The sequence below is a fragment of the Cavia porcellus genome, unplaced genomic scaffold, assembly GCF_034190915.1.
Source record: "Cavia porcellus strain 051 isolate PalLab524CR breed Dunkin Hartley unplaced genomic scaffold, mCavPor4.1 scaffold_26, whole genome shotgun sequence".
NCBI classification, from domain to species: domain Eukaryota; kingdom Metazoa; phylum Chordata; class Mammalia; order Rodentia; family Caviidae; genus Cavia; species Cavia porcellus.
The window spans coordinates 34,640,163-34,654,522 of record NW_026947509.1 but is presented as its reverse complement, the minus strand read 5'-3'; the positions used below and the strand labels follow the sequence as shown (position 1 = coordinate 34,654,522).

The window sequence follows — 14,360 nt, the reverse complement described above, 5'->3', positions numbered from 1 at the left end:
TGTTTTTGTTCCTTTGCTTTATTTTCATCCTTTGTTGGGGCCTTCTGTTACAGCTGTGTTGGCCCTCCTTTGCTCATTGTCTGCGTTGTCACTTTCTTTGGAATCCCTTTCCGCCTCAGTTCTTTTGGATAACAGTTTATTTTGTTTTATTTATTTTTTATTTTTATTTTATTTTATTTTTTAGTATCAGGGATCGAATTCCGGACCTCAGCTTACCAGGCAAGTGCTTGAGCTGCTGAGCTGACTCCCTGGCCCCCATTAGAAAATGGATTGGTTAACAATTTAAATAAAGTGTGAATATCTTAAGTGTTTCATTCAGTGAGCATTGTAACACACACACGTGACCAACACCTCTGTTAAGTTCTTGAACCGAAGGAAACTACTCTTTTGATTATTTGGTCACAATAGGTTAGTTTTCACAATAGGTTAGTTGCTGATTCTTGGTAATCATAAAAATGGGCTTGTAGAACATGTATTATTTTGATTTTGTCTTTTTTTCACTAAGACTGTGTGGTATATAGCTGTGTGTTGGTGTGAATTTGTAACTAAACCTTTTCATTGCTGAGTTGCATTTTCTTGTTCTAAGCTTCACCCATTCTGCTGTGGGACATTGACTACTAAGAACAAGGCTGCTGTGAACAGTTGTGTGCAAGGCCTTTTGTAGACATATTCATATTTTCTTGGCTAAATACTTGGCAGTAGAATAGCTAAATATAGAATACACGTTCAAAACTGGAAAGAGAACGCCAAATTTTTCCAAAGTGATTATAGCATTTTACCTTTCTGCCAGCAGTGTCTAAGTATCCTAGTTGCACATCTTTGTAACATTTGATGTTTTTGTTCTGTTGAGTGTTACTCCTTCCATTGATATAAAGTGGTGATTTATTATGATTTTCAATCACTTATCAGATGTGTGTGTGTCGTGACTATTTTCCTAATCATTGACTTGTGAGCACCAGTATTGATTTTTGGTGAATCGAACATTCTGTTTTGAGGTCCCACAAAGCTTTGTGGCTAAAAATACATTTTGTGAGACTATTTTCTAGAAATTACACAAGGTTTTATATCTCGTGTATGATAGACCTCAGTTTAACTGTACTGTATATGGTGTGAGGTGGGGCCGAGGTTCTGTTTGTTTTTCCATATGAATATCTAATTGTTTCATCACCATTTGTTGAAAGGACTCCTTTCATTGTTGAGTTGCCTTGGAGTTTTACAAAAAACAGTGACCATATATATGTATGTGTGTTGTTAATGTTTTTCCTGTCCTTTCCATGCATCTGTTTATGTATCTTTTATCAAGACTACTTGTTATTAATTATGAAAGCTTATGGTAGATCTTAAAATCAGATAATGTAAAATCTCTCTCTCTTTTGACTTTTGCAGTGGTGGGGATCCCAGCACACATTAGGCCAGTAGTGGCAAATCTATGGCATGTGTGCTGCTGCAGACCTTTTTTATCACTGAAGGCTCTCAAAAGTTTGCTATCACTGTCCTACAGAACACTTCAACACTGATTTACATCCCCAGGCCCAGAGTTTTTAGTTTTTTAGAAGATTTTTGTGGGTATTATGGATCTTCAGGTTTCTTTCTGTCTGTCTGTCTGTCTGTCTTTTGTCTTTTTGAGACAGGGTTTTACTATGCAGTTCAAGCTAGTTTGGAACTCCTAACAATCCTCCTGCCTCAGCCTCCTGAATGCTGGGATTGTAGGAATGCACCATCACACCTGTCGATCTTTTGTGTTTCTATAAGTCTTTGGGGATTCTGACTGGAATTGTGTTAAATTTATTCTTCAGTTTAGGGCACATTGAAATCCTGACAATATTGAAGCTGTTCTCCATTTTTTTCTTTACTTTTCTCAGCAACATTTTACAGTGAGTACAGATGTCTTATACATCTTTCCCTAAATTCCTTAGATTCCTAAGTATATTCTGTCTTTTTATGCTATAAGAAGTGGTATTTTTAGGTTTCTATTTCTAATTTTTGTGTTACTACGTCATGGACATACACTTAGTTTTCTGTGTCAACACTGAATCCTTTAACCTTGCTCATTTTTTAGCTTTAGTAAATTTTGAAAATAGTTCCGTTTATGCAGGCATGGTGGCCCAGCACTCTGGGAGGCTGAGGCAGGAGAATTGCTACAAGTTCAAGGCCAGCCTTAGTGAGTTTAGGACCAACTTGAACTACATAGCAAGACCCTGTCTCAAAACACAAACAGGAATCAGAGTATCTATAAATAAAGACCATTTTATGTCTTTCTGATCTTTTCCATCTGTTTCTCTGCACTGGCTAGGATTCCCAATACATCATGGAATAAAAGTGGGGAGACTGAACAGCTTTATTTTCTTCCCAGTTTAGGAGCAGAGCATTTAGTTCGTTTCTTTATCTTGTATCATTTTCTTAATGTCTTGTTTTGAGATTTTTTTCTCATAATAATATATGGGATTTAAGACTTACAAAGGAGGCTAGTTATGATAGTTTTTCTAATTTTGCTGCTTTCTAAAACTTTGTCAGGTGCCAGGCATGGTGGCTCACCCTGTCTTCCCAGTACCTGGGAGTTTGAGGCAGGAAGAACACTGGGTTTGTGGCCAGCCTGGATTACATAAGTGAGTTCAAGGCCAGCTTGCACTGAATAGCAAGACCGTGTCTCAAAATAGACTACCATAACATTTTCTGTTCTCCTTGCTGGTGGCACATGCCTGTAATTACATTTGGAAGGCTGAGGCAGAAAGATCCCCAAGAGTACAGGGCCAATGTGGTCCACATGAGTTCAAAGTCAGCCTGAACTACATAGGGAGACTGCTCCCACCCAAAAAATATATATAGTGTTGTGCCTGGCAAGTGTTGGCTGATTGTTCCTTTCTCTGCTCAGCCTTTGCTCCTCTGGGTGGTACTTTGACCTGGAAAAGAGCATTTGTTGGCTGTTCAATTGTAAGAGTTGTTGAGTTGCAAATGCTTTACTGAAAACTGGTTTTAAAATGGCTGTGAAGGCCCAGACCTGCAGGCCCGGCACTCTGGAAGGTTGAGGCCGGAAGGTCATAAGTTTGAGCCCAGCCTAGGAACTTAACAAATACCTCATTTAAAATGAAAAATGAAAAGGGCCAGTGATGTAGTTCAGTTCAGTCCTCAGTATAGAAACAAAACCAAACACCTGTTAGTTTGCAGCGGGTGGTTGGTTTATCTCTACCTGTTTTGGGAATGAGGAGGGATGCATTGTTCTGTTTTTGTTGCATTTGTTCGTGGATTTCACTGAGCTAGTTGGTGTGTTTTTACATGTCTGGGAGAAATTCAATACCCTAGGCTTACTCTAGCTTAGAGATGAGAATTTCTTCTTATTTGTAATACTCATAAAATTATCTTTTTTTTTTTCTGGGGAAATACTTAATTTGGACATGTCTCAGGTCTGTGGCATAAACAAATTGCCTGCACATTCTATTCTGAGGCAAATTGTCAGATTTCTGATTGTCATTCTTTTCATTTTAGTGAGATGATGGAAACAGAAGACAAGGCAGGCAGTGCACTTGTTGGAAAAACACCAGATACAGTGAGTATGTCTTGTGAAGTTGAGGTTGCCATTTAGCGTGTATTCCTATGGTGTGCTGTAAATTCTTTTAAATAAGTGATATAAGCCAGCATTTTTGGAAATTTATTACATTTAATATCAAAGTCACTTTACAAAAAGTGAATTTTTAGTAGAATGTACAGCTGTTTTATTTTGTTGGTACTGGGGCTCAAACTCATGACCTTGTGCTTGCCTGGCAGGCGCTTGTTCCACTGAGCTAAATCTCCAGCCCAAGAATGTACAGTTTTAAAGCTTGATGCAAACTAGTACTTAGAAGAAATTAAAACCTGCAACCTGAATTGCAGAATGATCCCTGTCCAGAAAGAATTCTGATTGCTTCTCAGGAGGTGGATAAGGTGTGGCATTTTCAGGTGTGGGGCATGTCCTTGTAATCCTGCTCTTTTTGGGGCTGAGGCAAGAGGATTGCAGTTTGAGCCCAGCCTGGGCAGTTTAGCAACTTAGTGAAAACCTGTCCCAAAATATTACAAAAAGGGCTGGGAATAGGAAGCCCTGTGTTTAATCCCAGTGGTAGGGGGTGCGGGTGGGGGGACATGGTGATTACAGAAGGTATCTTACCATGTAGCAAAGTTTATATTGGCTTTCTTGCTCTTCTTTCTGTCTTTCTTTCATGGAGTTTGGGATTAAACCTAGGGCTTACCTGTGCTAGGTAGGTGCTCCACTACTGAGTACTGTCCCTAGCCCTGAGCTGTTGTTCATGTTCATGCTACATGAAAGGGTAGGGTGCGTCATGGAGCAGTTGTCTATTGCTGGTCAGCGTTTCCTCCACCAGGATGTGGGCTTCTGATGCATGTGTGTAAACCTTTGCTGTTCTTCTCTTGGATAGAGGACAGAGTTAGGTGTCTGGGTGTCATGGGAGTTGATGAGACTATCTATGAGTGCTGATTGAAGACATTGTCACTCTTTCAGTCTTACCTATAGAGAGTTTCTCATTTGTACAGTTGCACTGTATAAAAAATTTTCCTGAAAATCATCAATAATTATTCTTTACTAGTATTTTTTAATTATTATTAGCTATTTTACATTAAGATTCACTTTGGAATGAATTGTGTTATTTCATCAGGCTGGTGTCCTATCTTAGTAGTTTCTAATGAAAAACTAAATAAATTTTTTTTTTACCAAATAACAATAGCAACTTCTAAATCCTACCATTATAATAAGTTTTGGTTTATGTACATAGCCTGTTTTAATTGCACTAGTTTTACATCTAATAAAATAAGTTGGCTTAATAAATTTTAATAATATATGAAGTTTTGTTCTTGTTTTGGCAGAGTCCAGAGCCCAAGGACCAGACTTTGAAAATGATTAAAATTTTAAGTGGTGAAATGGCTATCGAGCTACACCTGCAGTTTCTAATACGAAATAATAACACAGACCTCATGATTCTAAAAAACACAAAGGTAGGCAATTCATCCTTAGTGGAGTTGTTTTTTTAAAAGATATTTTCTTATTGAACATTTTGTATATTATTCTTGGTCAAGGATACTAGTTTTAGGGTGGAAGTAGGGTGTAGATCAATGAGAGAGCGTGTGTGCCCAAGTTAGGCCTTGGGATCCACGTGCAGGTTCCCAGAACCAAAGACAGTGAGTAGGCCTCTGACTTACTGGAAGCAGGGGGGAGTTAGCAATGATTGAGCTCATGTTTTTGTGCTGTTTTGTGCTCTCATTAGGAAGCTTAGTGAACTTTTTTTTAACTTCCTATCTTAAAGTATATATGTAACAGTTGGACAAATAACACAACCAGGGTAATAATATATAGTTTGTGTATCTATATTTCTCACTGAATCACAACTCCTTGAGAGCTGAGATTCATACAGATTATTACAACCTTTGTTAAGATACCGAAGCGTAGGGGCTGGAGATTTAGCTCAGCGGCATAAGCGCCTGTCTTGCAAGCAGGCAGTCATGAGTTTGATCCCCGGTACCAATAAAAAGGAAAAAGACAAAAAAAGATACCATAGCAATTATTAATTTTAATTATTGAACAGGTGATCTGTTTCAAAATGTTTTCATATAAAAAGATATGTAACAAAAAAATTTTTCTCCTTTACATATCCAATGTCCCTACTCAAAGATTTTTATTCTATCATTTAATATATTTGTGACACTGGGTGTTGAACCTAGGGCCTTCATACAGAGCCATATTCCTGGTTCTTTTTATTTTTTATTTTGGGACTTGGTCTCTAAGTTGCTGAGTTTCTCAGGTTGGGCTTGAACTGGCAGTCCTCCTGCCTCAGCATTGCAGAGAGCTGGGATTACAAATATGCCATCCCACCCAGCTTGTTTATCCTTTTTTTTATAGCTGTATTCTTTCAGTGAATAAACAGTTCTTTAAAGTGAAGTATATGTCATAGTGCCTTTTTAAATGTTAATGCAATTTTTACAGATGCAAAAAAACCTCCACAGAATCACATACTCTGCATTTATGACATGTATTTGAGACTGGTTTTTATAGTACAATTTCATTAAAAATAAAATTACTTGAGCCAAGCAAGGTGGTGCATGCCTGTAATCTCTATACTCGGGAGGCTGAGACAAGAGGATCGCCACAAGTTTGAGGTCAGCCAGAGCTACATAATTAAAGGCCAACCTGAACTATGTAATAAAAGCCTGTCTCAAAGTAAACCAAGTAAAATACAGTGGTGGATGGGGAACATAGCTCAGTGGCACAGGGCCTGCCTGGTAAATGTGAGGTTGTGAGTTCATTCCCCAGTACCAAAAAAATACAATGTAGTATAGTACAGTACGATACAATACAATATAATACGGTCATACCTTGGTTCACAGACTTAATTTTTTCCACATTTCTGGTCCCAAATCAAATTGGACAACAGCCGAATCAAATTTCCTCATATGATCAACATTGAACCTAACCATTGAATTTGATTGGGTTCTTAACTAATTTGATTTGCAACCAGAATCCTGGAAAGAATTAAGTTTGTGAACTGAGGTACCACTGTAAAATAAAATGACTAGTGACCACCAGTTGGGTGGGGAATACTAAAGAATTGTGGCAGTACTCTTGAGGTACCCAGCATCTTAGCCAGCATGCTGAAGAATAGAAAGTATATTAAGAAACCAAAGAACAGAAAATCTGCTACTTTAGTTCCCACTTAAAATTTATTGTTGACTTTATTAAGACTAGAAATAAAGCTATTGACTTGGCTCTTTTTAAGTAAACTAGCTATTTTTATTTAAAAAAATCCAAGGCTCATATTCTAAATAACAATTTATTCCTATTTTTGCTACAGAGTAGAGCTTCTGAGTGTGTATGTGCACATGCACAAATGTGAGTATCTTGCCAGTAATCAAAAACTTGGTTTTTTTTGTAGGATGCAGTACGGAATTCTGTATGTCACACTGCAACTGTCATAGCAAACTCTTTCATGCACTGTGGAACTACAAGTGACCAGTTTCTTAGGTAAATATGCTTGGAGATTTCCACTTTGGTTTAAGATTATCTTTAACAAAAACTGTATGAACATTGTTACATGCATATTCCCACAACTGCATATTCCCACAACATTGTTACATGCATATTCCCATAACACATAATCCTGAGTTTTATGTTAGAAGCTCAAGCTGAGCAACTTAGTGACTTTGGGATACCCTGTCTCAAATAACTAAAATGATGAGAATATAACTCAGTGTAAAATGCCATTGGTTGATCCCAATGCCCCAATAGATAGACAAATAGATAGATAGATAGATAGATAGATAGATAGATAGATGAAATGCATTTGTAAAAAATAATTACTAAGTCTTCTTTTCTTCTAGAGATAACTTGGAATGGTTGGCCAGAGCCACTAACTGGGCAAAATTTACTGCTACAGCCAGTTTGGGTGTAATTCATAAGGTAATGTATTTTTTTCAGTGTGTGTGGGCATCAGAACAGAAGCAGTTTTTCTGGGGTTTTAAAAAAAAAAGGTACTGTTACTATTAGTTTGTCTTTTTGAGGCAGGATCTCACTGTGCAATTTAGGCTGGCCTTGAGCTCACTTTGTAGCCTAGGCTGATCTTGTACTTGCAACAATCCTCCTGCCTCAGCCTCCTAAGTGCTAAAAAAGCTTATCATACATGTACAATTACAGTTTAAGTCAGGTCATTTCTCTTACAAGGAAAGATGAAGTAAATACAGTGTTAAAATATGTGGTTTTTTTTCTTTTTAATAAAAGTGAAATCCTTTCCTTGTGAAGACTGAGCCACTTTACAAAGGATAAATTAAAGTGGTTTTGGTGTAGTATAAGAAGAAATTGGGGAAATGTTATAGAAAAAAATGAAGCAGTCATTGTTTTGGGGGGTGCATTTAGCAGTCACTGTTTTCTTTTTTTTTTTTTTTTTTGTCTTTTTCATTTTTATCGGTACCGGGGATCGAACTCACGACCGCCTGCTTGCAAGGCAGGTGCTTATGCCGCTGAGCTAAACCCCCAGCCCCAGTCACTGTTTTCTAACCAAGTGGTAATTGGATCTTGAGATATGAAACTGTGCAATAGAGCACTTCAGTACCTCCATCCCCCACAACAGAGCATTTTGGAAGACAGGCAGAACTTAAGAGAAAATCCTGTGTCTGTTTCCACTCCCCTTCTCTTACTGACATCTGTCATGGCGCAAACCCACAGGGTCACGAGAAGGAAGCATTGCAGTTAATGGCAACCTACCTTCCCAAAGACACGTCTCCAGGGTCAGCCTACCAGGAAGGTGGCGGGCTCTATGCACTTGGGCTCATTCATGCCAATCATGGGGGCGACATAATTGATTATCTGCTGAATCAGCTCAAGAATGCCAGCAATGATGTAAGTGTTGAAATGGAAAATGACATTTTCACTATTTAAGAGCCTAGGAGAACATTCTATCTGCCAGATTATTTTAGTGAATAGATGTTACAGAATTAGGGAATACCATACACAGTACTAGTCTCGTAGAGTTTTTGGTTTTTTTTTTTTTTGTTTGTTTGTTTGTTTGTTTATTTTGTCTTTTTCATTTTTATCAGTACCAGGGATCGAACTCACGACTGCCTGCTTGCAAGGCAGCCGCTTATGCCGCTGAGCTAAATCCCCAGCCCCTGTTATTTGTTTTTAAAGATACTTTTCTTTTTTCCCTCTGTAAGCTAAAATTGTGCTTCATAAGTGTTTAAACCCTGTCTGTGACAAGAAAAACAAAGTACCAGATATTTATAAAACATGTATTGATTCTCATGCTTTAGAAGTCTTGGAAAATTATCAGTGATCTTATAAGTGAAGATCAGAATTCTTGCTACTTTTGATCATTAATAATTTTTCCTTTTTTATTTTGTTTTGATAGAGGATCTCACCTTATAGGTCAGACTGGCCTTTAACTCACTGTGTAGCCAGGCTTGTCTTGAACTCCCAATTGTTCTCCTGCCTTAGCCACCTAACTGCTGGGAAGCCAGATAAGGACCACCACACTTGGCAGTCATTAATCATTTTAAAAATGTGTCCCTTTGAAGCCGGGTGTGGTAGTGTCCTCCTGTAATGCCAGCACATGTGGGGCTGAGGCAGGAGCACTGCCATGGGTTCACGGCCCGCCTGAAGTACAGATGAGACCCTCTCTCAACAAAAAAAGTATTCTTTTGGAAAAACTTTATTAAGCAGCTCGGTTATTATTTTAAGGATCCCTGAAATAGAATTTTAGACTTAGGCTTTCATTTTCACTGAGCTCTTTTACAGGGCTGTTTAGAGTGGTTGAGTGAGGACACCTGTCCACATACTTCGTTGAAAAGAGTGGTCCAATGAGATGGTCTGTCTCAGCTCATCAGCCCTAAGCATGTACCCTGTGGATGTGTGTGCACGGTTATCACACATTCTCTCATAGCAGACAGGGTTTAGGCGTCCAAACAACAGTTCATGGAAACCCCCTCTGGCTAACTTAAATAAGGAGATTATTGAAATTAGCTTGTATAGTTCATAGAAACCCAGTTCTCATGAAGGTTAGGGGCCAGGCAGCTCCTGGAATCTATCTGGTGTTTTGGTTTCTTTTGTTTTATTTGAGGGGTTTACCAGGAATCAAACTCAGGACCTCATGCTTGCCGTGCAGGCACTGCACCACTGAGCTAAATCCCTGGCCCTAAGAAATCTGTACGAGAACTTAATGAGCTCTTCTCTCAAGCCCTTCTGTCAGCATGAACTTGAATGTTTTGTCCTTGGATTATTCTACTTGGGAGATGTTACAATTCCGGAGAAGTGCTGTTAGCCAGGCTGGTATCGGCCCATGCCTGGCTAAGGCAAAGTGAGAGCTTCCTAAATGACAGTCCTGCCACTGCCAACCAGTTCAGAAGGCGCATTCCCAAAGCAAGGTTGGAGCAGTCACCAATAAAAGGATGCCATGCATTCGAAAATGACATGACCACTAATACTTACTTTTCCAGGGAGCCTGTTTTGTCCGCAGTGTGCTCTGTTAGCCTCCCTTTTCTCTTCTGCTGTCTGGTTTTCCCTCTGTACTGCCGCCGCCTCAGCTCACAAGCACACGCAGCTCTCACGTGTCTCCCTAAGAATCCTCCCCTTACGCTTGTATGTATGTCCTTGTTACTGTCCAGTCCTTCTCCCTTTCTCATGTAAATTTATTAAAAGAAAGTTATGCTTTCTGCTCTGTCCACTTTCTTTTCTCTCATTTGCTTCTCTTTTTGTTGTTGTTTTCTGGTACCAGGAATTAAACTCAGGACCTCGCACTTACTAGGCAGGCACTGTGCCATTGAGCTATATCCTGGCCTTTCCATTTGTTTCTTTATTATTTTGCATCAGCAAGCATCATTCTGTTAAAATTTAAATTGTCAAGGTTACCACTGGTTCCAGTTTTATGTTGTTGTTTTTTTTTGGATACTGGAAATCAAACTCAGAACCTCACACTTGCTAGGCTGAGCTATATTGCTGGCCCACTGTTGGCTTCCTGATTGTCAGATCTTTTCATCATTCTCACTGAGCTAACCTTTACATACTTAATGTAAAAATATATTGTGAAGTTGAAATAAAAGCTTGGGTTGTGAATACAGTGTATCAGATCCACAGAGCCAGTGCTTTTCCCCTAGATCGTTCGGCATGGAGGCAGCCTGGGCCTTGGTTTGGCTGCCATGGGAACTGCGCGCCAGGATGTGTACGATTTGCTGAAAACAAATCTTTATCAGGATGATGCTGTGACGGGTGAGTGACGACAACAACTTTAGGATTAATACCAAGTGTTATTTCTTCTACTTTTTTTGCAGCCTGATAAAAATCTAATATTTTTCTCTTCTTGAAGAAGTGGACTTTGCCAATTTTGTCAGATTTATAAAGCCACATTTTGCAATATGTAAGGTTTTCTAAAACATATCCTGTATGTACTTTTAGAACTTTTTTGTTAACATAGACACATTTGTTTCCTAGCCAAAAGGATTATCCTGGTTAAATCAACACTTTGAAATAGTTGCATGTACATGCTTGTGATACAGATAATTGAACAAAATAACGAGGAAAAAAAAAAAACAAGTATGGAGATTTGCTCACTGAACTGAGCTTGTTCATTCTCGGAGCTAATGGTGGGGTGATAGTGGAATTTTTTTCTGGTTTTTCATAGACCTGAGTACAGGTGACAGTGCTCACGGTACTCCACCACTCACTTCCCACCGTGCGGTTTTCGGGTTATTGTGAGTCCTTCCTGGCTTTCCGCTGATGCTGAACTGCTGCACCCTCTGAAAGTCTCAACCCTGAATTTTTCTGCCATCAGTTGTAGTTTCTTCACACTTCTCTCTCAGGTTACAAGAAAACTGTTCTTTTTATAGTGCTCTTGGTTTTACAGTGAGGTTGTTGCTGTCACAGTGATGATACAACCTGGCGTGGCTGTCGCACATATCTTCCTCATAGGTGCTCCCACTTTGAACTCCTTTGTGTAGTCCTCGAAGCCTTGCCCTCTTCCTATTAGCCACTGAAAGATGGTCATAGTGGATGTGTGCAGAGAAGCTGTTTGGCATACACCCTGCTGTCATAGAACTGATAGTTACAAATTACTTATTAGCGTAATCTGGTATCAGGAGGACGTCAGTAGTGCATGCTGATGATGTAGAAAAAAGTGTTGCCTTAATGACTCCTTTGAAGCTGTCGTAGGAAGTGATGGTACACTCTGTCAAAGTGTAAGAGGAAAATAGCTATAAATACGTGGAGGTACCTCCACATAATGTCTTCCTTTTTATCAAGTGTTTTTAAGAAAAATGCTACAGGCTGGGCATGGTGGCATAACTATGAGCTCAGTACTCGGGAGACTGAGGCAGTAGGACTGCTGTGAGTTCAAGGTCAGCTTGGGATATAAGGTGAGTTCAAGACCAGCCTGCAATATATGGGAAGACCCTGTCTAGGAAAAAAAAAAAAAAAAACGTAGAGAAGCTGGTTACAGTTGTCTGGATGACTGATGCAGACAGATGCTACTTTCACACATGCGCTGCTGAAATGAGCACAGTAGATGCTACTTCCAGTTGGGTGTGCCTGACTGACTATAAATAGCTCTTTTATTTTACTCTGCTTTCTAGGAGAAGCAGCTGGCCTGGCCCTAGGTTTGGTTATGTTGGGCTCTAAAAATGCCCAGGCTATCGAGGACATGGTCGGCTATGCTCAAGAGACACAGCATGAGAAAATCCTGCGTGGGCTGGCTGTGGGCATTGCTCTGGTGATGTACGGGAGGATGGAGGAGGCTGATGCGCTCATTGAGTCGCTCTGTCGGGATAAGGTAAGGACCATTTGTTCTCTTCCCCAGCGTCTCATCCATGGCTCTGGGATTACCTGTTTCCATTGGAAAACTTAGGTGCCTTTGTTCATAAAACCGCCCAGGTGTATAAATTCTAATGAAATTTAAGAAAAGAACAATACTGGTTAGAAGAGACGAATGGGAATAATTTGAGGATCTGAAATTTAGCCTAGGCTTGAAGATTCAAATAAGCAAACTAGAGAACTTCTTTAGGAATTTTTGTTGAGTTCTTTAGAAATAATGTTTTAGAACTGATTTAGTAAATACAAAGTTTACCACATTCTTTTATCAGGAAACAGTGACAATCTCTATATGTCTTTATTTTGTTATTATTGTCTTTTTTTTTTTTACTGGAAATTAAACTCATGACCTCATGCTTGCCAAGCACGCACTGTGCCGCTGAGCTATGTCCCTGGAAATATCCTTATTTCGTTAAGGGTTTTTTTGTTGCCTTTTTGTTTTTACAGTAACACTGGGTATGGTAGATAGCAGTAGTACTGACTCTAAAATCTGTCTTTGTGTGTGTAGTACTGGGGATTGAACTCGGGGCCTTTACCCTCGAGCTACATCCCTAGCCCTGTCCTCTAAAATCTGAACACTGCTGGAGTTTATTGATTAAATCAAGTAATTCATTTTTTCCATGTCAGTTATGTCTCACTCAGTGTTCAGTGCCTAGAAAATAAATAATAAGGTAAAAGTAATTTAGAATGTAGAATTAGAAGTCAGCTTCTTTGTTGTTTAATAAACAGAAATTGACTATCATAGAGATGTGGGTATTACTATTGATCTCAGTTTATACTTTCTAGAAAGTACCAGGCAGAATAGACTTTTAACACAAGATATTGGAAATTAAGAATAACTAATTCCTTTAATGTGTCTGTCATTTAGAAAACTACCAACCCATAAGTCTCTTTAAGTTCATAGTTTCCTACCTAAAACTAACTTACCTAGTAGTCGGTTGGTAACAGTTCTGGCTTTTGTTTGTTTGGTGTTTTGTGAAGGGTTTTGTTTTGGTTTGGTGTTTGGTTTTTGAGATGGAGTCTCTGTGCTCTCCAGGCTGTACTCAAACTCCTGGATACAAGCAGTGCTCCCTCCTTGGCCTCCTGAGTTGCTAGGACTCTAGGCTTGCAGAACTATAACTGCAGCAGTTACTCTTTGAAGTGATCAGTTGATGATTAATATTGAATTATTCTTTCTTAGGACCCAATTCTTCGAAGGTCTGGAATGTATACAGTGGCCATGGCTTATTGTGGCTCTGGTAACAACAAAGCTATTCGACGCCTGCTGCATGTTGCTGTGAGTAGCTCGACGTTTCTTGGTGAATGGGTGGAAGGGAAGGTTTGCAGGTGGATGATGAATGTCACAGTCCATCCATACATGCAGAGCAGAAGGCAGTGTCATGGCTCAAGTTCAGGTCTCCTTCACTGAAAACGGTGGTGCTTAACCCAGCCCTGGATTTATGGACAGGCTAATTGGAGGGCAGTATAAATGGATGTCTTTAAAGCCACTTAAGTGCAATTTCTGAAACCCAACTCCAAAGGACACCCTCAATTGTGAGGCACTCTCACCGTTGTAAGAAAGTATAGATGTCCTAGTGTAGGGAAATCTAATGAATGAGGAACCACTTCTTTCCCAGGCCATGAAATTAGCCTTCAGGGACCCTCCAGAGTGTATCTTACAAGAGATCCAGTGCCTGTGTTCTCCAGCTAGACTTTTCCAAAGTCCTCTAAATAGTATGTAGTTTAGCAAGAATAAGCAGCACTCTCTGGTCATCCAGTGGACATTCCATAGACGTCCTGATTTAGTGGGTTTCTGTCGCCTTGTTGCTAGGAGTGGGTAAAACCCAGAATCACTCTCCCCTGTAGAAAGGTTTAGACTGTTACTTATCCCTTCTTCCCAGAGATACTCAGATCCTACAATATGTATTTGTACTGGCCTTTATCAATGCATTGGTGTTGAACCCTAAACATTTGGATTTTGCTTGAACTTAGGACATATTTTATAATATTGAAGAAATGATTAGGTTCTCAGTATAACCCAGAAATGACACTGCAA

General features: G+C 39.4%; 1 protein-coding gene across 1 annotated transcript in view; it reads left to right on the top strand.

Annotated features, from left to right (window-relative positions):
• Psmd1 (proteasome 26S subunit, non-ATPase 1) overlaps window positions 1–14,360 on the top strand; it is an 84,759-nt gene that overhangs the window by 10,221 nt on the left and 60,178 nt on the right. Inside the window, exons 8-15 of the mRNA XM_003474602.5 lie at window positions 3,484–3,544; window positions 4,852–4,980; window positions 6,912–7,000; window positions 7,357–7,435; window positions 8,198–8,371; window positions 10,621–10,732; window positions 12,091–12,287; window positions 13,506–13,601. Of these exons, the coding sequence (XP_003474650.1) occupies window positions 3,484–3,544; window positions 4,852–4,980; window positions 6,912–7,000; window positions 7,357–7,435; window positions 8,198–8,371; window positions 10,621–10,732; window positions 12,091–12,287; window positions 13,506–13,601 (937 nt within the window). The remainder of the gene's footprint in view (window positions 1–3,483; window positions 3,545–4,851; window positions 4,981–6,911; window positions 7,001–7,356; window positions 7,436–8,197; window positions 8,372–10,620; window positions 10,733–12,090; window positions 12,288–13,505; window positions 13,602–14,360) is intronic.